Source organism: Phasianus colchicus, chromosome 4, assembly GCF_987193195.1.
Source record: "Phasianus colchicus chromosome 4, bPhaCol1.hap1.1, whole genome shotgun sequence".
Taxonomy (NCBI): domain Eukaryota; kingdom Metazoa; phylum Chordata; class Aves; order Galliformes; family Phasianidae; genus Phasianus; species Phasianus colchicus.
In genome coordinates, this window is record NC_143439.1 from 42,510,332 (window position 1) to 42,534,000 (window position 23,669).

Here is a 23,669-nt window from a genome sequence, read left to right on the forward strand (position 1 = left end):
GCTGTTTGATAAAATCCAAAACATCCTTTTCTGTGTGGCTGAAAATGCCTAACTTCTATTATTGTTAAGTCACTTGACATTCATACTTCTCATTTTTCATACCAGTTGAAAAGAAATACCGAATCCTTATCATATATAGTACATTTATTTTTACCTTCAGTTGCTCCACAAAGAAATGAACATTAAGCAATTATTTAAAAACACCAATGACACATTGCAAGTTTGTAAAAATAGACATGTGCACTCTCACTTTCAAAATGATTTTCAGGTTTACTTTATGGACTTTATCAGTGGAAAAATATAAATACTACATATAGCCTTCATGATACATAAGGAACAGAATTATGTTTTGTGCCAGAAAGTAATTCACTAGCTAATCTTTAAAGGGATGTGCCTCTATATGCTTTTGATATGTAGTTTTAAATTCTGAATACAGTGACACATTTTTAAAAATTTTAATTCTGAAATAATACTAAAACAGATTTAAAGTCTTTGAATATGCAAACGTTGCATTTCAGGCTTCATTGGGACTCATCTGATTTTTTAAAATAAATGTAAACTGCATACAGCCTCTTATTTTGATTCCTTATTCTTCTTACATTCTAAGCTTTTTATATTTTAGAGTGAGAAAAGTAAGATTCTTTGTCACTGAGTTGTTCATTTCTGCTATGAATTTAAGTATTGTGTTAAGTATTTCTGGCAGATGCTAAGGTGAAGTTTGTCATGTGCGTGTGTGTATGCAGCTGGCATACCTACCTGAAAGCAATGGAGCCCTTATAAAACATTTAGAAATTCATTTGAAAACCGTGTTCTTGTGAGTTCACCAGTCTTTTCATAAAAGATCTTTCTTTTGCAAATGTTAATTATCAGTCATTTTTAAAGTTGTCCAAGTTTTAATGATGAGGAATTAAGATACTATGGTGATATTTTCCCACTGTTTCTATTATGGAAATTGAATAATCTAGAGTAAAAAACAAAAAAATAAACAGTATCTGAGAGAAACATTTTCTGTAGAAAGGCTTTTAAATTTAATTTCATTCTCAATTTGCAGTAAGTTCCTAATAGAATAAATTCTTTTTTTTTTCCCAAAAAAATAATGTATTGGTGTGCCTGCCTCAGAGTAATTTTCTGCTAAGTGATGTGCGAGCTGAAAGGTGATTTAATTTGCAAAACATTAAACAGTGTAGAATTATTTTGTTTCTTAAATAAATGATCATTATGATACTAGCCCTTTTATTATATGAAATGGCATTCATTTCTTAACACATCTGCTGCATCAGAAAATTAAGAAAATATAACCCCAAATTGAAAGCAAAGTAAGCGGAATCTATTTTTGGCACACATTGGTGATAGTTGAATGGTTGAAACAGGCATGAACATCCCATTGTTTTGCACTATCCATGCAAAATAGCTTCTTTTCTAATGATTGATCAAGTTTCTTTCTTTGGTAGGGCCCAGCCTGTAGCACAATGAGGCTTTTGGTTTGCTATTTGTACAGATATTAGATTCTTAACGTGTTAAAAATAATGTCTTAATTACAGCACTTGGGTACACATACCTCAGTAATTGTGTAATACCCCTGATGTTTCAATTGTTTTATTTTTATTATTTTTTTTTTATTCCTGTACAGCTGTTTCAGTTCATACTGCATTGAGCTGTATTGGCAACTTCAAGGATAAAATTTTAGCTGAATTTTACTGGTACGGTATGTTACTGCTGATTAATAGGGACTTCCACCTCAGAATATCACAAGGTTTAAAAGCTGCTACTTTGAATTCAGACAGAAGTCCTGACAGTTGTACTGCAGTTCTAAGCTGTTAATGGCTTCTTGTGTGCATGCATGTATTTGTGTGCTAATGTAAGACTAGCATTTTGGGTAAACAGTAACTGCTTCATATCCCTCTGGTGGCCTCATGCGAGCTCGTGCATGAGCTTCACAGTAGAGCTGGCCTTCCACAAAGAAGTAGCCTTTTTGTTTCAGGTTAAGATTGCAGTCAGAGCACACAAAACATTCTGGGTGTCGGTATTTATCACGTGCCTTCACCACTGTCCCTCTGTGTGAAAACAAGAAAAAGCAATTAATTCATATGAATTTAGAGTGCAAAGAAACTAAAGTATAACACAAGGTAAGTTTTAGGTATTTCTTTTAAGGCCTTTAAGTTGCTTCTTTAGTGGCTTTGCCAGCTACTAGAGAATTTAAAGTTGTAAGTTGAGTTTGAATAAGTAGAATATATAATGCATTAGAGCTGATGAACAAGCTTTCCAATAGCTCACTGGAAAACCAGTTTGAAGAAACATTTTATTTTGGTTGTAACACTTTAAGTTTAGTCTCACCTATTAATATGTTAAATAAATTAATCTATTTATAAAACCTATTTCCTCATCATTATCTGTGTTCTTTGCTGAAATTAGTGATGTCATTAAAATATAAAACTGGTAGATTCAAAACAGATCACAGAGTGTTTTTGATGCTCCCACTGGCTTGTCAGGAGGATGCTTTACACTACTGAACCACCTACAAACCTGTAGTTTATCTGAATGTAAACTGGGGATGTGCACTTAAGCTAGAAATTTATAAAACTGAGAAGAAATAACTTACAGAATTCCACTCCCACATTTGTCACACTGTGGTACTTTCTGGGCTCCGGGCAGGCCAGTAGGTATCTTCGTTACAGGTGCTTTCACACTTCTTGTACCCACTGGACGTCCATCTGAGATCCAAAATATTTCTGTTAAATACAGGCTGATACAAAAATGTCTGCTACAGTTAAATCTTTTCCTGTAAATATGTACTTCTATATGTGTTTACAAGCTTTCACTTATGCCCAATAATAATGAAGTCTCTTGATATAAGTTTTGTGGGCCCAATCCCATGTGTTTAGAATTGGGAACAATTGTGTACTGTAGCCAAAAAGTAGATACAGCTTGATTAAAGAGATATTGCTCTCTATCTCATAGACACACAGAAATTCTCCGATAGCAGGTCTTGCGTATAAATAGGAGAGGGAGGAGGATTTGGCTTTAACATAGGGCCTTAACGTAGTCAGAACCTCTCTGAAAGCTTACTTCTTATTTTTACAACTAACAATATAATGAATTCAAAAAGATTTGTAACATGATATAAAATTACAGAAGAAGATGCCAAATAAAATCCCACAATAATATGTGTACAGAAAAAATAGATGCATTCATTCCTTCTCTCGTAAATATTTAGATACAAAAGGAAAAATTATAAATATAAATATTCACCCCTTGGCTTAAATTTGGTTATATTTTATTCTTTATGCTTAATGTAATTGTAAATATTAGAAACTTGTAGCCTTTAAAAATGTTTATTGTTATTTTCAAAACTTCATTTGGAGGAAATATGACTGTAAATGGTATTGTCCTCTTTAGTTTTAATTTAGAATGGAGAGGGAATGAGTGAAACTTATCTTAGAAGCTGGCTTAAAATTCTCTTTTTCTGGATGTGGGAGAGAGTGTTTTCTTTCTTTGTGTCCCAAAAGTTCTTACACATAAAAATTAGCATTTTAAAAACTATTTTGTACATTAGCAGTCTTAAACAAATATCACCGTTTTATTAACACAAGACATTGCTAGCCATAAGAGCAAGGGGAAAAATGTTATTAGGCTTGTGTACTATTTGTCAGATTTATAAAGATTTGGGCTGTCAGAAATTTGTGTAGTTTGGATCTCTCTTACTCTCTGATTCCCCTTTCCCACAAATATTAAAAAAAAAAAAAAAAAGTTGAAGAGGTAGAATATGTTATTATTAACCACCTTCCTCGGAGACTAAATTCTGGAGCACCTTAAAGGAGCCAGACTGGCGGGGTTGGCTGGGCTCCTCCTGTTGGTTGGAGTGCAGCATCCTGTACACGTCAGACTGAGGCACTGCCGTGGGAGCTGGGTCACTGCATCACAGGGAGGAAGAGCAGAGAATGCAGTTAACAGACAAAACTTCAAATGAATAGATCTGCCAGGCATAGGATGTGATTCAGGAAACAGCCATAGAGACATGTGAGTTTCTCCAGCCACTGGAAAACTGTTTCTTTCAGGTAGCACTGCTTTATATAGGCTTCTCTGGAGCTTAGTGTACTGAAAAAGATATCCATGGAATTCTTACAAAAATAAGTCTACGAACTCATGACGCTGTTTCCATAATTACTGCTCTGGCTCTAAGGGCATTTGGAAATAGGCCAGTACTTGTGTTTAACTTCAAAGCAGTTGCATTCTTTTGATCAACTGCTGTATTACCAGATGCTCTCTGGCCCAGTATCCAGAAATTCCATTTTCACAGCAGCTGGCTTCAGGAATGCTGATAAAATCACAGACCATATCTTTACATAGGGTCAGCCAAAACCTAAGCAAACACTTTGGGAGAGTGCCATGAAGTCAAGGTATTCATGCTTTTCTAAGTTGGCTCATTCACTAGTTACAATAATGATTATTTGTCTAATCTAATTGTTACTTAATTTATGAAGGTGACAGAAAGAGGCTGAAGTAGGTATTACATTTGCAGATAAACACAGGTGAATGGAAAATATACTTTTAAAATTAAATTAATGTGGGATGTGACTTTTATAATGGCAATTTCATGACAAAAAAAAAAAGGTAAATTCTTGTCTAGATAATGTTTCATGGTTGAATTTCTTACGATCTGCAAACAAATGATTTTGCCAAAAATGTTTCGTGGTTTGATTTTAAATCATGCTGAATTTTAAAATTGATTGAGCTAACATTTTCAGTGTCTGAGAGAAAGGACAGATGACTACAGACACTGGGAAGATTAGGCTGAACGTGTGACATCCATAAATTTCAAATTGCTACTGGGACTAATTAGGTAAAAATTACTTCAGCGAAGTCTGTTATCTCACTGATATTTGTGTAAATGTCCATTTTAAATTTCCTATTACAACAGGCCTTCTATGGTCTGTTGTACCTTAGATAAGTTGCCACTGGAAAAAAAAAGCAACTAATTCCATAGGAAATTAGGCTGTTTTTGACTTACATGATTTTGTTACCTTCCCAAAATAACATCTGGGCTGTCACGTAGCGCAGTAAGAGGAATAACTACTGTTGATTACATTAATTCTTTGTGTCTTCTGTGATCAACCAAATTGCTCAGAGCCGTATTTAAGTTGTATAGAACATGTTCTGTTCTTTTATCATAAGCTTTTAATCTACAGAGTAAGCTCACTTCTAAAGATTTTCACTATTGCAAAATCAGACCCTCAGTCTCTCTTCTTGACTAAAATATTCCTGAAATCCAAACAAGTGATAATACAATTACATACAAAATGCAAAAGACAGGGACAAATCAATGAGATAACATTCCTAAATTCATACAGAGCAAAAATGAATCCCACAACAGAAAAGACATTTCAAACCTGTGTAGGGAGTCCGTTCTCAAACTGAGAACACTACAGGCATTTGTGAAATCTGATTACTCTGGGCTTAATCCATTATTACAGAATAAAGAAAAAGGTATTTGGCTTTTTTCTTTTGCCCTATTCTTCTTGTTGTTATTGAGGGTAAACATTAATGCAGTAGATTAAAATCACTCAAATGAAGTACAGTTTTGTGTTCATCAAATTAGCATGAACATAAATATTTCTTTATAAATTTGATTTTTATGGTTAGTTACAGCCCAGTTCTTCAAAACTCTGAAGAAAGCTTATTGGTGCCAGTGATTACTGCTTATTTTAGGTATTAGTGATTAGCTTTAGTTTACACCATACATATTATAAATTATTAAGTACTGTTGTATAACAAAAAAGTAAGTACTATTAAGCAAAAATAAAGGTGAACCAAAATTAATGATTAATTGTACCTTGTAAAGATGAGTAGAGTTTTAAAAGTTTTTATAATTTATCACTGCTGTCCATATTGGCGAGGTTCCTACCTGACTTTTAGTTACTGTAGTAAATGAAATTCATAAATCATCTTTTAATCTTTTGGTCATTTTTAGATTTAGAAAGTCAATACTGGCTCTTTTTGGACAAAAGCTAGTTACTGAACAAATCGTCCCAAGTGGGAGTTAATAGTATGAATATCTGTCCACAAGATCTCCTAACTTCAATTTCAACAGTTGAAATAAATCTGAGTTAATAATAATATTGCATTAATGATCCATAAGAATCATTTATTAAGAATAATTTAATAAGATTATTAAATTAATAAATTATTAAATACTAGCTATGATAGTAACAACAACTAATTATGAATTTGGGAGGGGATGAGAATCTTAATTTGGAATGACCAGTCAGCAAGTAGTCCAGGTAGTTTAATCAGCTTTTATTTATTAACTACAAATTTAAGATTATTTCCTCTGAGTTACTTATAAATTCTGAAAGACCTCTTTAATACTAAAATTCATCAACTACTGATGTTTTAATGGAAACATTGAATGCCTTTAAATAACTTAGTTTGTCTTTAACCCTTTTACACATTCTTGAAGAAACAGTGTGATATTATTAAAGCCCATGACTGCTGGTAATTCTAAATCCATATATTCATAAATATCAAGCATGCTGCTCTAATTACCTCATTACGGGTGTTTCCCCCAGAGCTGTAGAAACTTGGCCTTGCAGTGTTTCCATGATATTGTCATCTGAGTACAACTGCATAGGTGTGTTAAACTGAGCGTGTACAATCTTGACACCAGGAAGCTCCATTTCCAGGGGAACGTTAGGGGCCATCCTAGATACTGCTTTCAGCTCGGTGGGGCAGATGGAGCTAACCGTGCTAATTGAAGAGGGGGTACTACGTCCACTGCCACAGTCAATCCCCGAAGGAGTGCTGCATCCACTGTGTTAATTACAGATTACAGCCAGAGTGCAGAAAGGTGTGCAGTGCGCATCGGATTACAGAGAATAAAGACAAAAGTACAGGAATACGGTGATGTTAGCAAGTGTATGTATGTAACAAATACAGGAAAGTAAAAGTAGAGAAAAGCAAAAGTATGTGTACTCATGGAAAAGCATTTTCCTGTAAAAAGCATCAGTGCCAGTTATAAAGCATTCCTTAAAATTCTGGCAAGCATTTTCTCTAGGAGGTAAAAAAAAATACAATGAATTTAATATTTCAGAACATAATATTAATTTGCATTTTGAATGCTAGATTTTGTTTGAGTACCAGCTAAGCCTCCATAAAACTTGTTGTAGGCAAGTAATTCTTAAAATCTCAAAAGAGTAGCATACAAAGATTATGTGAGTTGTACACGCCAGTGACAGAATTAACACCAGCAATATTGGAATCCTAAATGCACCATTCCAGCCCTGCACTTCATGGTCCACATCTGAAGAAATTAAAGTAGTGTAAAATAGTGAATATGACATTGCCCAGATTTCCTTAAATTCTGTGCAAATTCGTATTTTAAAATTATCAATATATTTTGTTTATAACATTTGTTGAAAATTTCATAGAAGAAAAAATGCTTTAACAGCCAGTTGTACTTTTGCTTTTCTAAATGACAGTGTTTTTAATAGAATATAAAATGGTCCTTCACAAGAATAGAGAATTCATTTTACTGCTTTTGAAGCAGATTTTGCATGTAATTTATATAAAATAAAGAAGATGTACAGTTTTGGAGAAATACTGATATTGCTCTGTATTACTGAATTAGAGTTACTGTGCACTAACATCTCTGAAAAAGGCCTGGTAAAATAATGTAAACATTAAGCTCAAAGTCTTTTTCAGTGTCACTAATTTTCCTCAGAGCATCTCAGAGGCTTCCTTGATTCCAGGGATATTTTTTTTCCTGTTGTTGTATAACTTGTTACCATTTATATGATATTCAGAACCAAGAGAAGATAAAAATCTTTTTCCTCTGTATCAGGGTTGTGATTAGTTCTTTCCAAGCTGAATGATTTTGTGTAAGCCTGTAAAATAACACTGTATTTCACAATTTGACCATACAATACAATAGTTTGCTCAGGAGATACTCTTGCATGGAGAAGAACTCAAATTCTCCCCTGATTCAATGGAGAATTTGTGTAGGACCACATTCTTAAAAATTTAAAGGGAAATACATTTTCTACAATTAAAGCCATATGAAAAGAAAGCTAATTTCAGAAAGGATAGGCAAGTCTTAAACCAAAAGTACAAATTCTGTATCATCACCCAACAAGAGTCAGCTGAAAATATTAATATATATGGCTATTTATAAATTCACAAACTTTTTTAAAAAAGTAAAAATAACACCCTTACATTCTGCAGTATCTTGCTTTGTCAGTGCTGATAGTGTTAGTAAGTGAAAAAAATAGGAAAAGGGCAGAAAAAGCGTAAATCTTGCTAGTAGCAGCTGAAGTGGTGTTAAAGGAGAATGAAGTACAAATACAATGTAATCACATATAAAATATAATTTCCAGTTAGTTTAGTCCAGTGTGGCTAATGTTGTTTGTTAGTTCAATCCCACAGCCCACAATCAGCTCTTGTCATCAAAGTGCTGTTTACCTTCAGCTGTCTGTTCTAAAGGGATATATATGGTCAAGTTGGAGGTGGATTTTTTGTTTGTTTTTTTGTTTGTTTTGCTGTGTTTAACAAAGAATATTTTTTCAGCCAAACTAATGAAAAAGTAGGAGATAAACTGCGACAAACAAGGTTTTGTAGAATTAAGATTATCTATGAAAGAGTGCAGTTTTTAAATACAGACTTCTGCAATGCTAGAACACCATACAGACAGTACCCAACTAAAGCTCTGAAACTTCTTACATTGCTGGTAGGCTGGTGCTCTTCTGACAAGCTGGAAAACGGACAATTTAATTCAGCATTATCTCTGGAAATATTGGGAAATTGAGAGTAGGCTCCCAGTACACTCATTTGAACTTCTGTAAAACCGATTAGATACCTGCAATTGATACCTCATGGTCCAAAAGTCAGTTCCATATATATGTATATAAATGCTGTCTGTAGTTAGAGGCCACATGTTTCCTAAAGACTGTTATCTTTTATCCTGTATTGTCATCAGCCTCTGAGTAGAGATGGGCATGTTTTCTCCATTCTACATTGTTCATTTTTGTTCACAGAAGGATGGGGCTCTATCTGTCTATTAGTTTCCTCTTTGTCACTCAGATAGTGAAAAAAAAATACATCTGACAAAACTGATAGTCCATATGAGATTGTCCTTTGTATGCAGGAATCGACTATTCTGCTTTTTCAGTCTAGTCTGTCAGACTTGAAGTAGTATAACATAGTGTACAGGCATTTTTGACCCTCAGAATGAAATACAGAACACTAAATCCATTGGTAAAACCTGTTACTGCTAGAAAGCATAAAAAATAACATCGCAGTATATTGTATTGGTTGAGCACTTTTGAGCTTGAAAGAATTTGCACTGTTTCCCTCTCCCCTCTGCATTTAGTACTGCAAATCATAGTAAATTAGACTCCCAGTTATGACTGAGGAATATTAGACCGAAACAAATAATGTTAATATATAAGCTATTCTGCATTTTACAGATTTACATGTCTATAACAGTAGGTAGTTATTTTAGCTCTGCATTAGTCATTAGGATATCCTCTGAACAGCTATCTGCTGAAATTTTAACTTAAAATCACTGCACAGCCTAGACTTTAACTTGCAGAAGTACCCCTATCTTTTATTTAGCAAATGAAGAAATCTCATACATTTGTTTTTGGACAGAATTTCAAAGCTCTGTATATTTATAAGTGTACAATACTCGGTGCATACTATAAACAGAATCAGGTTTGTGGTTGCAGTTACTTCAGAATCATATGTGTATAACTGAGAGTAGGCCTGGACCTGCTTGCTTTCGGAAATTTTGAATTTTGAGCCTGATATTTGCAAGTTAAGCATTTCAGGTTTTTAAACTTCAGCCACACGTTATATACTACCATAAGTTAATTTCAAATCCCTCAGTATGATATATTAATGCAAACTGTGAGTATCCATTAAAAAATGACACCATGCATTCAAACTCATCACAGCACTCAGAGTTTATAACCTGCTTCGGCCTGGGAGTATGAAAGGTTTGGGCCGAATATTATGCTTGTGTTCAAAGTAGTTCATATCCTGTAAAGAAAAAAGGGTTAAAATATCTTCCTATAAGCCTATAAATGTTTACTTCTAGTTAGAAGGTTGCTGATAATGTTTTAAAATCATAACTATGAAGTAACCTTTTTTATTTTGTACATTCCTGGAACCTAAAAGCTGCAAAGTAAAGGTTTTAGAAAAGGATTAGATTGCAGTGTTGCAGATCAGTAGGGGGAGAAGAATTGTAGCTACCTGCAGTGTTACTACAGAGTTGAATGTAAAGTTTTCTGTGTTGGAAAAAATTGCTTCATCTATCACTTGTTTTTTGGATAACCAATAAACTCCTGATTATCAGAAAAAAAACAGCAAGAGCTGGACTTTTTAACTGAAAACAGAACAGATAGTGATATAACACAGAAGACTTATTATAAATAAATACCAGTACTCACTTTTGTGATGCATTAGGAATGAGACTCCTCAGCTGTCCATGAAGTGCGTCTTGTATATTGCCAGATGAGTACAGCCCAATTGGAGAATTATAGGAGGAGCTCACTACCTGTCTTTTGTCATCAATATTTGCTGCTGCAACAAAAGGCTGGGCCCTTCTGTTGTGAGCTGTACCAATAGGCTTGAATTCCTGTACATGATAGGCAGACAAAATACACAGAGCTACAATGCACACCAAAGCTAGTAACGAGTAAAACTGACATCAGTATTGTTAATCTCTGCATTTTTTACTTTTTAACTTTGTTATTTTTTAACTGATGCAAGCATACTATATTATTCTTCGAATTTTCTGTTTTCTTCTTTAGCTGTACACATTCAGAGATTATTTTTCTGCCTCAGAGCAACCAAAAGCCATTCCACATTTGTGAGTAGCATGAAAGTTCAAGAAGAAATGAGTGAGATGACCTATTGTATTCTCTAGGTTTTACGCTGTTTAGGTTCATCTTGTAGAAACATTCAGTGGATGAAGAGTGTTTGATGCTGTAGTCCATCATCCTTTCCTGCTGTCCTGCAGTGCTTTTTGGAGACAGTGTTATGAGTGCACTTGATCTACACAGAATAAAAAGGTCTCATTCCTAAAAGAGGTTTCTACAGTTTGAATGGCATTCTTCTCGAGAGACTGGAAGTTTCAATGGTAAGATAGCAGAGATTGTTGGTACTTCCGTAGCTTAGCTCTGCCAATTTGCTGTCTTGACTTTGGATGTGGGATGTATATTTTGCCTTGTGTTTGATTTTCCTAAGGTTTAGGCCACTTGACAGCAAATCTACAGAGGATGAAATATGAAGCTAGGACAGAACTTTTGTACATGCTGAGTCCTTACTTGTTCCTGAAAATTATATTCTCCGCTTAAAAGTGTGGTTGGAGTAATACTACAATACTATAGACAATTTATGTAATCACGTTGGTATCACACAGTGTCTTATGACCTATAGAGAGTTTGTTCTGATATTCCCATATCAATTTTATTCCAGATTGTAGGAGCTCAAGTTGTAATTACTGGAGCTTTTGGTTTAATCATTATGTACAATTTATGCTGTGTATTTGCTGTCACATGTTTTTTAATTGTTACATACCTAACATCTTCAGTATTAAAATTATTCTGATGCAATTGTGGTCTTTCAGTTAAATCTTGCAAGTTATGCAAATGAGTTTTCTTGTTCTGCTAAGTTGTTTTTTAAACAAAGTTTTTATTATTTTGGGATGCAGAAATGCCTTTCTCAGATTACGCTAACTTTTATGGAATGCTAGGAAAATTCAACTTAAAACAAATTAGCAACAAATACAATTTAATTTGAATACTTAAATCCCTGGGGTAATTCAGGATAGTAAGAGCAGATTAGTATGGACACATTTTTGACATCTGTAAGTTTTAATTTTTGAAATTAAGAAAACCTGAATGTGAACTGGCTCCGTAGTTTTCATTTAAAGCTACAGTTGCAGGAATATATTTAGGAACAGATGAGAAGAAAAGTCATGGTTATATAGAATGTGCAGCCAGGAAATGCAAACAGTAAAAGCAGTTAAATGGGAGAGTTTAGCAGTATTACATTGTAAGAGACTACTGAAAGAAGCAATCAGATAGATGTGCACAAAGGTTTTGCTTGCAGTCTTTGTTTCTTTCTGTCAGAACACCATTGCAATTGAAAAAATCTATTAGTAAATGGAAGTAAGCTACTACTGTTTAGGTTCATGTCTACTTTATGAAATATATTAATATCAAAATATTTAAAATTGATTTAAATCCATGTATGATACAAAGCAAGCAAAAGCAACAAGGCACACTGTCATTTCATCCCATTTAATTATGTTGACAAATGAACAGCACAGAAGACATGGCATCAGAGTAGCATATTTACAATATAACAGTTTTGAAAAAAGTACTTGCAGTTAATTCAACTTAAATTAATTCCTTTCTATTTTAAAATCATCACTTCATAAAAATATCAATGACAGAACATACAGCAGCAAAAACAGTCCAGCTCTTGTGTTTATTGGATCTTACTGAGTCTGTAAAAAGTCCTCTTTCAGTTCAAAAGCAAAATGAGAACTGGATGTTGTTGAAATTCATAATCAGGAATGTGTGATAATTATGGTATTTCGTTTCTTAAATTTTAATTTTGTATTTTTTTATTTTTATTTTTTTTTACCAGACTGATGTCCTTTTTGCATGACTAACTACATTTTGTATTTTGGTACAGGTATCAGGAACAATATGATCGCAGCCTCAGAAGTCTGTAGAAGTGCATGCAGCAGGGATTGTACGATGGCATTCTTTGGGGATAACTGCCATGAGTACACAAAGTTTACATGTTGAGGTACTCTGTGACTAAAATCTCTGTGAATACTGTTACAGAAGACGGGCTAGGTCCTCCAAACAACGTGAGTGCAAGTGTATCATTTCAGTACTTGACTGGAAGTAGTAATAGACTATAAATTTTGTAGAATAATGTTCTGTTTTGTTTAGATTTATAGACTTATCTATGTATATAGTATATTTATATCTCCAAGGAACGTATAATGTCTTTCATGGCCAGAGGTCTAGTAACAGGGAACAGAATGTTCAAAGGCAAAGATAGAAGCAATAAAAAACAACAACAACAACAAAAACACAAATAAAAACAATTCAAGAAATTGTGATGATGGAAATAATTTTACCTGAGATTAAAAGAGTTGTAAATGACAAAAAAATTTACAGGTCATAGTGTTGTTTTACATTAACATTATAGTAGAAAGACATATATGAGGGTATTTTTTTTTAAATTGATAATAAGATTCACTTTGTCATTTGCTCCGATTGTCTTTTCCTAATTATATTATTTGAGAATCTTCTGTTCTAAATTACTTTTATACAGAATATGAGGGAAATGTATTAGTAGTACTTCAAGTAGTCTATTATTTCCTATTATTTGTTGTGCCATAGTTTGCTCCAGATTAACAAAATGAAGTGGTTGGTTCTTATATGGGAATGCAGAGCTTTCAAGACTCCTTGTCAGCAGCTATCACTGGAAGTTGTTTGCTGGAATTGTTATCTTTGTATTCTCTTCCCAGAGGAAAAACTAGTGGGAGTTTTTATTGTGCTTTGACAATTGCTTCTGTCAGTCTCCAAATGACTGGGGCTGCTCAGCCTAATGCAAAAGCTTTCCACTGTGTAAAGGTTTCTTGTTCCATAGCTGCAACTAGGCACAGTGTTAATTGTTTATCAGTTTTCACATAACCATCTCCAAGTACCTATAGAACACTTTCTATCTGCTGAAATTAAAGTAAGCATTCTTTGACCTTGTGTTGATTTGATAGTTATTTAAACTATGTTTCACTTTCATTTATAACTATATTTTATTAGCTTGCAAATTAAAATCATTAAGATTTTTTAATTCTTATTCCTATGTAGTCAGATACTAATGGATTTTAAATTATTGATTTCCCCCATTGTGAAACTTTCTTAGTGTACTCTAGATCATGTATCTGGCAAAAGTGAAAAGTTCTAACTATCTTTATAACATGTGTAACCTTCTGAGTAATTTTAATTGTTCGCGATGTCGGAAATACTTTTTATACAACTCAGTGATTTTCCATTTTTGTAGACCAACCAGTGTGTGCAATACTTTTGGATAAACGGGATTGGCATTTGAAGTAGTACTAGACTGCTTTTGGATTTTGTTTCACTCGCCTGGGCTTCAACGCTTATGTTCACTGTTAGACAGCAACACACACTACTGTGCTTTACGCAGATTGTAGCTGTGCTGTAAATGGTCATCTGACAAATTTTCATTCTGCTGTTTGCATTGTTGGTAAACACACCACAGGGTCTCATGTGCTGCTACAAAATAAGCCATAAAATTAAATTTAAAATTTCAGCACTTATAGAAAAAAGGCTATATTTTTTTCACACAGATAGAACGGATTAATGGATGTTCTTCAGTGGAAGAATTTAACTACAGTATTAATCATCTTGAGGATGGTTTAGCATATTTGTTTCCTAACATTGCTACTTTTTTGATACCTAATATTTATTGAAATTAATTAGTCCTCCTGATTTTCTGATAAAGAAGTAGACGTACCTCTGTACCATATGGAGAGGCTGGCTATTTAAATCTGGGATAGATATTTTTTCTAACTGCCCAGTGGAGACTGCTTTTCAGTAGCCTGCCAAATAGCACTTTGAGAAATCTTATGATTTATTTTTAACTAACAGCTCCTCTTGGAATGCAGCATACATGTAAAAGGGATTATGATCCTGTAATACATACCTACATAATTTTCTGTACAGATTGTAGTCACATTGTTCTACTGCTGTGTCTTCTATGTATATCCTAGCTATTCCATTTTTCCATTTTAAAAATGCATTTAAAATAGCTGTTTTGTTTCTTCATTATACTGTCTCTTACTGCTGAAGAAGGTGGATTTTTTTTGTTGAGGTTTGCTGTATCGTTTAACATAAAGGCTTTAGAGCAGAACAGAGAGAGAGAACTGGAACACCAGAATGGTGTATTCATGTTTTGGAGGGCAACTGTGAGAACAGAATGGGTGGAAGCATTCACTGCTTAGAATGTGTTCAAATAGAATCTGCTCTTAATTTTTAATTTATTTTTTTCCTGGGATAACAGAAAATAAACACTTTGACATACTTACTTTGATCCTGACCTGCAATCAGAATGCTCTTTTCCCTTTCTCTCTTGAGACTACAGCAAATGTTTATGTATGTTAAAGGAGGAGTGGCAAAGGAAGTAAAACACTAGTTATAGACAACAGCTAGACAATTAACAGATAACAACATGGAAACTTCTGCTCAGAGATTTGTACGGTAACTGGGTATGACTCTGAAGAGAGAGGAAGATTTAAATTGAGTGTACAAGAAACAGGATCAGGCTGTTCTAAACTGGTGAATGATTTGCTTATTGATCAGTGCATGGGCATTGAACAGTTTTGTAACTTTCAGTTCTGTAGTACAGTGTAAAAGTGCATGGAAATAGAGAGACCCAACATTAATGAATTTCCCTGTTACATTACCTGTTACATCAAAAAGACTTTTGAGATGTGATGGGTGCATTGCATTGGTGTTTAACATCTATTTCTGACTTCATCAGAAAGTCTCTAAAGGAGTTAAAGCAACTTAAACAGTATCAGAATAAAAGGAGGTGTAGAACTGTGGTAATATGTGCAGTTTTAAAGAAAAATGGGTATGTGTTGTAACTTGTTAAAATTTTGTTTCATTTGTAGCTGAAAAACTAAAGCATCCATCAGATAAGATGATGCTTATATATCTGAAAACTGTTATGATTCATATTTGCTTAAACTGGTAGATAATGGATGGAGTGGTATTCAAAGAATTTTAATGACCACAAGGGAGATCATTTGAAGTGTAAAAACATGAATGAAAATGCTTAGGTAAATTTAAAGAATTCATACCTGTGGTTCAGCTTCCAAATTTATCTTGAAGGGATTTGCTTTGCCATCTTCTGTAACTTGTGGGGACCATAGTTTAGTTTGTGCCCTACAAAGAGAAAAAGGCAGAGATTAAAGAATTTGAATTCCTGTATAGTTATACATCTCTTGTAAAAGGAGAAAGTTTGAAAGTTTAGTTTGTTATATGCTTTATTACTGTTTTAACATGAAAGTGCTTTAACAGTATGTGTGTATTATATGTAAACTGTATTAAAAAGTACATGTATATTTTTTTCAATTACTTATATTATGAAGAATTGGAAATGATTTGTTAACAGTTAATGGAATGCAAAGGAAAACTAGTCCCCTTCTGTTTTGAGTAGAGCAAGCTTTTTACAGCTTTGTTTTTTAAATGTTTGATAGCTTTTTAGATACACTAAATATTTTGCACAAATAGGTGCATATATTAGGAATTTTCCTAAACCTCAATATCAGTTTATTTTTTCATGACCACAATATCTGTGGAAGGGCTGCTTTTTAATGGAGGAAGGGTGCAATTTAGGTACACAAGGTATATATCCAGTTGTAAATAGATATTGCATAGATATTCTTTCAGTTGCTTCAGTGGAGATAGCAAACACGTAAATAACAGTTACAATTCCGACTTTGCAGGCAAAGGAAAATTTGGCAGCTGATTTTAGAATGCTACAATACTAACATTAAACATTTATGTACAGTGTAGACAGTAATACTGTTTGCTATGTAAATCCAAATATTTAGTATTTTTAAATTTGCTGAAACTTCACATGGAAAATTACACTTACCACATTTTTAAATACATCGTAAGAGAGTTGTTAAATGGTATGTAGCAGCCTGTAACAGATTGATATACTGCAATTAAGTGTAGGAATTTTTAAACTAAAGTCTAGGCTTTAGTAACTAGACAATTCTTCTTCCAAGAAAAATACTCCTTTATTTGGAAAGGAATATTGTGGTCAGCTGGAACAAAGTGCTGCATCTCCCTAAGGGCGTCAGGTTGGTCAGAGTCGTCTGATTCCTGGAGGCAGCTGGGAAAGTGATTTTGATTAAAGGCTGAACAAACACATTTAGGGGATGTGAAGATGTATGTTGTTCCTCATGGTAGCTTTAGCGGAGAGAAATTACTGTAAGAAATTTCTGGGCTTGTGCATTTCAGGTAAGAGAGCTTTTTGTTTTTTTTAGCTACTTTTTTCCCCCTGTTTTTGAGGGCAGGAGGCAGTGATAAGCGCTTGGAGCTGGGAGTGGTAGAATACTGAGATAACTGACTAATTGACAGCTAGCTAAGGGCTCTACTTGGCCCTTTCCAGCTTTTTTTTTCCTAAGAATGTTGAGAATATTTCCCTATGGTAAATATAAGGCTTGTGAAATCAGTAGAGGCAGTGAGGGATAGGGTTCATAGCTCAGTGGTTCTTCAGGAGACTTCCCTGATGGAAGTTAATCCTGTTCCTGAGGATGTGTTCCAGAACTATTGCCTGATGTGGAGTTGGTGAGGTAGGTTTGCACGTGTGTAATTTGAAAGGTTTTGTGAAATTCTCAGAATTATTTTATGTAGTTAACCTACATAATGGTTGTAGTGCCTTAGTTGGATGATTGTATCTGTTCTCAGAAATAAGCAGATATGTTCACATACCTCTCTATTCTCAAGGAAAGCTGATGTGTAGCTGCTTTAATTCTTTCCTGAGCGTCATTGTGTGTCATGTTCTCTGTGCTTAGGCCATTGATAGCCACAATAACATCACCAGGGCACAAGTTGGCAGTAGAAGCCTTGCTTCCAGGTGTAATCTGAAAAACAAATTCTGAGTGAAGTTGCATTCATACCTAATAACTGATAGAATGAATTTACCATGCTTCCCTATTTTCTGCTGGATTGGGTGTGGGAGGAGTGGGTATATAAACAACTGTCTGATTTCTCCCAAAAACCTTGCCTTTGCAGTTTTGCTGATTTCTCTGTAGGTTTATTGTCGGATCAACAGACGTGCTTTATTCATCATAACTTCAAAGTAGATGAAAATTGCTTTCATGCTTTTTGAATTAAATAGGTTCCACTTTAATTTCTGTAATTACTTTAACTTGTCTTTGACCCTTTCATCTCAATTGCCATTGTGTAATTTGATTGAAAAAAGTGGTGATGTTCTCCCTCAAAACCTCAGGCAGTAGCAAAATAGTACTCTGCTAGATATTTGTGCTTAATGTTCATGCGTGTGATTTTCGTTGACTGGGGAACATAGAAGGGCATTTGTGGTCTCACGGACAACATACAGCAGTTACTGTATTTCCTGCAAGCTTGCCTTCTTATGTTGTCTATTTATTAATCATAAAAATGCCAATCATTGAAATAATATTTTCTCTTTATTCATGTCTAACCTGGATTCTGAACTCCTTAAAGTTTTTCACTCCTACTGCACTTCAGTAACAGTGATTCTTCCAAGTGAAATACCAAACAAAGCATGCCAAAAAGAGTATCGTTATTGAAACAGTGGGAAATGTCAGCCAGTCATTCTTTACTCTTTCTAGCTGCCCATCTCTGTTCAGTGAGTTTGAATGCTTGAGGAACTTAGAGTTTGTTTTGCAGGCTTTTTTTTTTTTTTCCTGCTTTCCAATTTGTTTGTTATTTCTCTGCAACAAGCTGTAGTGTGTGTATTATTATCACATGAGTTAAGTAAGCTTTCAAAACAGGTGCTTGTGACCAGCTGGAGGCTATTAGCTCCACCAACATCCAAAAAGATGGGCTTACCTACTGTATATTGAACAAAGTGTTAAGGTGCCTGAATAATCATTTTGAATATGGATCAAGAAAGTTTCTTGCAGATTTTGAGTCTGGAGACCCTAAAGTTATCTGTTTGTCAAATTTCAACAGCTGCTAGTTTAAATAAACCACACTGAGACCACTTACATTACTGCAGCAAGAAACGGGTGGGAGAGACCATGCTTCTTCCTGTAGCCTGGGATGGTTCCTGACTTTGTCTAGCATGTTGAGGACATGCATGGAATGACAACTGCAGGAGAGGCCGCTGGCATTAGAATGTCTGCTAAATTCTCTAATGCTCTAAATATAATGGGCAAAACCAGCCATTCTGTCATTCCTTCTGAAGTGAAGAAAGGGACCACGCTGTGGTCACAAAGTATTACAGGTATAGTATTGATATTGCAGGTACCTCAATAAGTGATGCTGTCTCTTAAGGAACTAGTTAGTGACTTATGAAATGTGTATTGTGACTAGTTACAAAATGTTATGAGCACAGGGTTTGTTGGCCATCCCTGCTTTATGAGATAGATCCTACTGGTGCTTTCAGAAAACCTTTTCCTTGCTCTTTTAGACATGTGTGTATGGCATATCTATTGCTCCTGTATCCTTTTTATTTGAATAAATAAAATATTTGAACATTTAGATGTTGACAGGGATAACTCTTTATCCCACATGGTTAATGTCTGTTATGATACTTTGAAGAAAAACACTCTGCATCTGTTTTGTAGACTTATGAAACTTGTTGTGATACACTTTGATAAATATCTTAAGCTTTTACTTTAGGAAAAGTTTTAAATGTTTGCAGGCAGAGAGGCTAAACATAAAGTTGAGTTAATATAAATACTTGCATCGTGATCTGTAAAAGTTTCTAGTAAAACAGAAGCGAAATCTAGAGTTAATAATGTTTTACTGTTCAGTCCAACCTCCAGAAGTTTCAATTTTGTGTAATGCTTTATTTAATATGACTTAAAGTCTAGGTTTGCATTCCTCTAAATACATGACCCAAACTGTTATCTTCTGTTCAGCATAGATGGAAATTATTGTTTCATAAGGACTGGGGTTTTAATCATTTTGCTTAGATAATTTATTTCATCTTTGTAGAGTTCCAAGGATTTAAAAATTTTTTTTCCTTATTTCCAGTTAGCTGATCATTTTTGATCCTAATAGAATCTAACTGAATGTGTCTATTTTTATTCCCCTTCCTGTTCTTCCATCCTCTCAGTGATCACAGGATCTGTGGTCTTTGCATTTGCTTGAAAGAGTCAAGAGAATTGTCTTGCTTGGAATAATTGCAAATGGATTTTTGAGATGGCATCTGTTCATTAGACAGGTGTATGATGATCTCTTCTGCCATGGACCCTCTGACTTGTTCTAGTAAAAGCTTTTTCTTGCTGCACAAGGGGCTGTTATAACCACCTAAATGTACACCTGTCCAATTGTTTTATTCAAAACGTTTGAAAATAATTTATGTCCTCCTCTTTATAGCAAATAGTATTTCCTGTCAGGACAGTTGAGCCAAACGTGAATGGACTGCTGTTGATTCCTCTTATGAAATGAACACCTAGGCCCAAAAAAGCAAGGTATATGAATCCCACAAATTGTTCACTAGTGGTTAAGATCTACAGCACAATATTTATTGAAAGATTCTTCTAATTGTATGCCGTGGCAAAAACCCACCACCACCACCAAAAAAAAAAACCAAAAACAAATACCCTAAGATTAAACAAATCTACCATTAAAATCATTAAACTTGAGCTAAGCAAACATAAACATCTTCTTTCTCATACATATATATTATTTCATAGGTCTGCTTGCAATGTGATTTTTGAGTATTGCCATAGTTTGCTAGAAGCCTATGACTTATGTCTTGTGAGATATTCGGTAGGTATGAGTCAATTGTAAAATCATTTATTCTTTAGAAAGCTACATTTATAGTAACATCCTTTGTTACTGTAGTTTCAAACTTCATTGCACTTAATCTAAACACAAAGGAAATACAAACCAGACACCGCTAAAATATTTTTCATTAGAGATAATGGAAACTATTTTTCTTTTGGAAGCCCATAAAAGGCAATGAAGGCCCCAAAAAATCCAGAGATTTTTTTTTTTCTTTATTCATTGTTTTTTCGTCTACTGTTTGTTTAAAGGTTTTTGTTATATCTTATGAATGTTTTTTATGAAATTATGTGAACTCAAATAGCACTCTCTTTTATTTACACTTAAAATAAGTAAATTGTTTTTATGCTAGTGTGAATCTGGAGTAAGTGATCAAAAGAAATTAATTCTTGCTGGTATAATATAAAAAGGGTTGGTGCCTTCTGTGGACTCCTGTTCAGAAGTGTATTTACTGCAAGGCATCACGAGTGACATTCATCCTTCAAGGCTTTTGATGTTTATTTAATACCAGACATAGTGTATATATTGAGTCATAGTGTGGGGCTTTGGAGGGGGGGGAAGGTGCTGGGGGTTGGTGGCTCATGCATCGCATACTTGGTGTGTCTGAGGTGCTAAAAAGCAGCAAAAACATTAAGGATCAGAACTAGTTCTCCTTATGTGTTTAACACAGTTTTCAAAATAATAAAAAAAAATACTGAAATACAGATCTACTTAATGACAGGTTATGTATATCTGTAGATGCAGGGCAGCTGCCTGCTTATATGCTCCTTTCGTCAGGTAACTTATTTCTTAAACTATTTGCAATTAATAGTTCAAAATCCATGGGAATATGAAGGCTTGAGTTCTTCCTGCCCTTTAGTAGGGGATTAGTGTGAATTGTCTGTTACTAAATATGGCAGAAAACACAGACGAATTCTCTCTTGCATATTTAGGACAGATAACTTTTGATAATTCCTTAATTAAACATTCATGAAAGTGGAAAACTTTCAGATTTAAAAGCAGGTGCTGTTGCTTTTGCTGGCAACATGCAGACTTCAGTTTAATTAAAGTTAGATTCATCTCAGGAAGTTGGCACGGAGAGTTTACAGAACGCAAACTTGCAGGCATGAGGAGCTGCTGCCAGGCGATGTCTCCCTGGTGAGCACTCAGGCAGGCAGTGAAAGTGGGAGCAGTGGGGCTCTGGCCTTCAGAGGCTCAGAACTAATTTTCTCATCTGAATGCTTGGGGAAATCATGACAGAGCTTTCCTGCTGCCAAAGCACTTGAATTTAATTTTTGGGGCATAATTAGAAGTACTCTTTTAGACCAATAAATCAGTTATAGAAATGTTACACAAAACTTTTAAAGCAGTTAGCTTTCAGCTAGCTTTGCTCAGAGCCAGCAGCTGCTTGCTGATCTGTGCACAGCTTCATCTGTGTCTCTGAACTTAAGAAGAGTAAAGGGCAAAAGTCTGCAACAGGTGTCAAATACAATCAATAGAAAGGAAATGAACAAAGCACATACCCTGGTTATGATCAAAGGTTGGTTAAAATCTATTCCTCCTGAGAGCCTGAATCCCCAGGGTGCCGGTCCTGGAAGAATAACGTTCTGTGGCATCGTGGCTGGGTGCTGCTGGGTTCCTGCTTGTTTTCCTTTGGTGTGTATGAGGAGCTGAGCTGCAGGAGGATGTGTGCTGGGCACCTGTAGGACAGGGCAGTCGACTCCTGGGATGTTGTGGTCACCCCAAGCACTGTGCTTTATTCCTCCTCTGGGTGACGTCAGCCAGTCCCTAGCTTCCCCACCCACCGAGGGGAGTACCAAACCAGACAAATAAAGCCTCAGCTGGAAAGTTTACAAGTACATCAGCTTTATCTGCTGCTTCAGCATCCCCCTCAGCCTTACAATCAGTCAAATCCAGGATACAGCTTTCTGGCTTTATAAAGCCACCCTGTTGCCTGCTTTATATATTGCTGGTCCTTGTTTTAACTTTACAGTGCACTGCTCTGACTGCTGATGGTTCTGTTTCATATAAACAAATATAAGGAGATTTCCCTCTCAGGCTGTCATTTCACATCTTGTCTTACTTGTAATGTAATAGTTTGCTGCCATAAGAAGTCTGTCCAGCCCTTCAGCTGAGTACTTCAGCCACAGTCACTCGAGAGCATGGCATGCATCAGCTCCAGTGGCTTGAAAAGTCTGGGCTGATGTCATGCATATTTCTTGTACTGAGGAAGAGAATTGCAGAATTATTTGATGATACCTCTACTTTTTGTAGAAATCTACAATTGCAAGACAATTCCAAATGCCTTCTCTTGGTTGCTGATGTCATTCAGTAACATTCTCCATCATTTTGCTTTTCTTGCATCAGCTTGTTTATACTTTATTCTGACTTTATCCCCTTTCAGAAAAAGGAGGAATCGTGCAGTGATGGTGTCTGTGTTTACTCACCCTCTTATCATGATGCTACAGATTTTTGCTCAGAAGTGACATTACTGAAGATAATTGTGCATGTGAAATGTTCTTCAAGCTTCCCTTTGCCCAAAATTTGTCCTCTTTGTAACAGTACCTACAGCTAGATCTAATGAAAAATGTTGAGAATATGTATTTTGTGGTGATAACAGTCCACATAATGTTTTCTGCCTTTGGGTAAAAGTGGTTGGTTTTTCTTTGTTTTTGTTTTTCTTCCTCATTGTTTCCTATGTCAGAGGCCTTACTCACCTTTGTTCACTCTGTGCATTTGCCTTTCTTATTACCTTTCTTATACATCCTGCTTAGAGGGGACTCTGGACAAAAAAGAATAATAAATGAGATGCAAGAATAAAATATAAGTTCATGCCATTCCTGTAATTTCTGGGGTGGGTAATGTGTTTATTTGTAAATTTCAGTATGAAATTGGTTTCTGCCTCATACTTGTTGAATGTCTTTATCTGTGTCTACTCATAATATCTGTATATTGAAAGTCCTTCTCAGTAAGATAAGCTGAGGACTTTTTTCTTTTCCTGAGGGCTGTGAAAGTTAGCCTCAGAATTTCTGAGGTATTTATCCTTCATTTGTGGCTTTCTTATTAGACTGTAGTGTTTGTTATGATTGTTTTTAGTGGTCTTCTTGTCCAGAATATACTCTAAAA

General features: G+C 34.9%; 1 protein-coding gene and 1 long non-coding RNA gene across 7 annotated transcripts in view; one reads left to right on the forward strand and one right to left on the reverse strand.

Moving 5' to 3' along the window:
- LOC116238916 (uncharacterized) overlaps positions 1 to 23,669 on the forward strand; it is a 63,772-nt gene that overhangs the window by 5,191 nt on the left and 34,912 nt on the right. For all 4 annotated transcript variants that reach the window (XR_016466145.1, XR_016466146.1, XR_016466147.1 and 1 more), the window contains exons 2-3: positions 10,922 to 11,134; positions 12,700 to 12,880. This is a non-coding gene — a long non-coding RNA (uncharacterized LOC116238916). The remainder of the gene's footprint in view (positions 1 to 10,921; positions 11,135 to 12,699; positions 12,881 to 23,669) is intronic.
- On the reverse strand, positions 123 to 22,447 carry PDLIM3 (PDZ and LIM domain 3). Of its 3 annotated transcripts, none has more exons than XM_090139348.1 (8): positions 22,067 to 22,444; positions 17,553 to 17,704; positions 15,908 to 15,992; positions 10,443 to 10,630; positions 6,544 to 6,807; positions 3,781 to 3,911; positions 2,600 to 2,711; positions 132 to 2,054 (listed from the first exon to the last, which is right to left on the reverse strand). In XM_090139348.1, exons 1-8 carry the CDS (start codon positions 22,157 to 22,159, stop codon positions 1,865 to 1,867), a joined length of 1,215 nt encoding a protein of 404 aa, XP_089995474.1. In that variant the 5' UTR covers positions 22,160 to 22,444; the 3' UTR covers positions 132 to 1,864. The 3 variants fall into 3 exon arrangements, with proteins under 3 accessions (XP_031464705.1, XP_089995474.1, XP_031464707.1); XM_031608847.2 differs by lacking the exon at positions 10,443 to 10,630 and adding an exon at positions 9,965 to 10,032 and having other exon boundaries at positions 135 to 2,054; positions 22,067 to 22,419; XM_031608845.2 differs by lacking the exon at positions 6,544 to 6,807 and having other exon boundaries at positions 123 to 2,054; positions 22,067 to 22,447.

What these genes read in the sequence shown, in the direction of transcription:
- PDLIM3 (XM_090139348.1), bottom strand. Translation starts at nt 22,159, where the DNA reads ATGCCACAGAACGTTATTCTTCCAGGACCGGCACCCTGGGGATTCAGG. An exon ending in CTTTCCTTGAGAATAGAGAG is followed by an intron (nt 15,993 to 17,552) that starts GTATGTGAACAT and finishes TTCTCTTTGTAG; the next exon opens with GGCACAAACTAAACTATGGT. An exon ending in AAATGTGGGAGTGGAATTCT is followed by an intron (nt 2,055 to 2,599) that starts GTAAGTTATTTC and finishes GTTTTCACACAG; the next exon opens with AGGGACAGTGGTGAAGGCAC.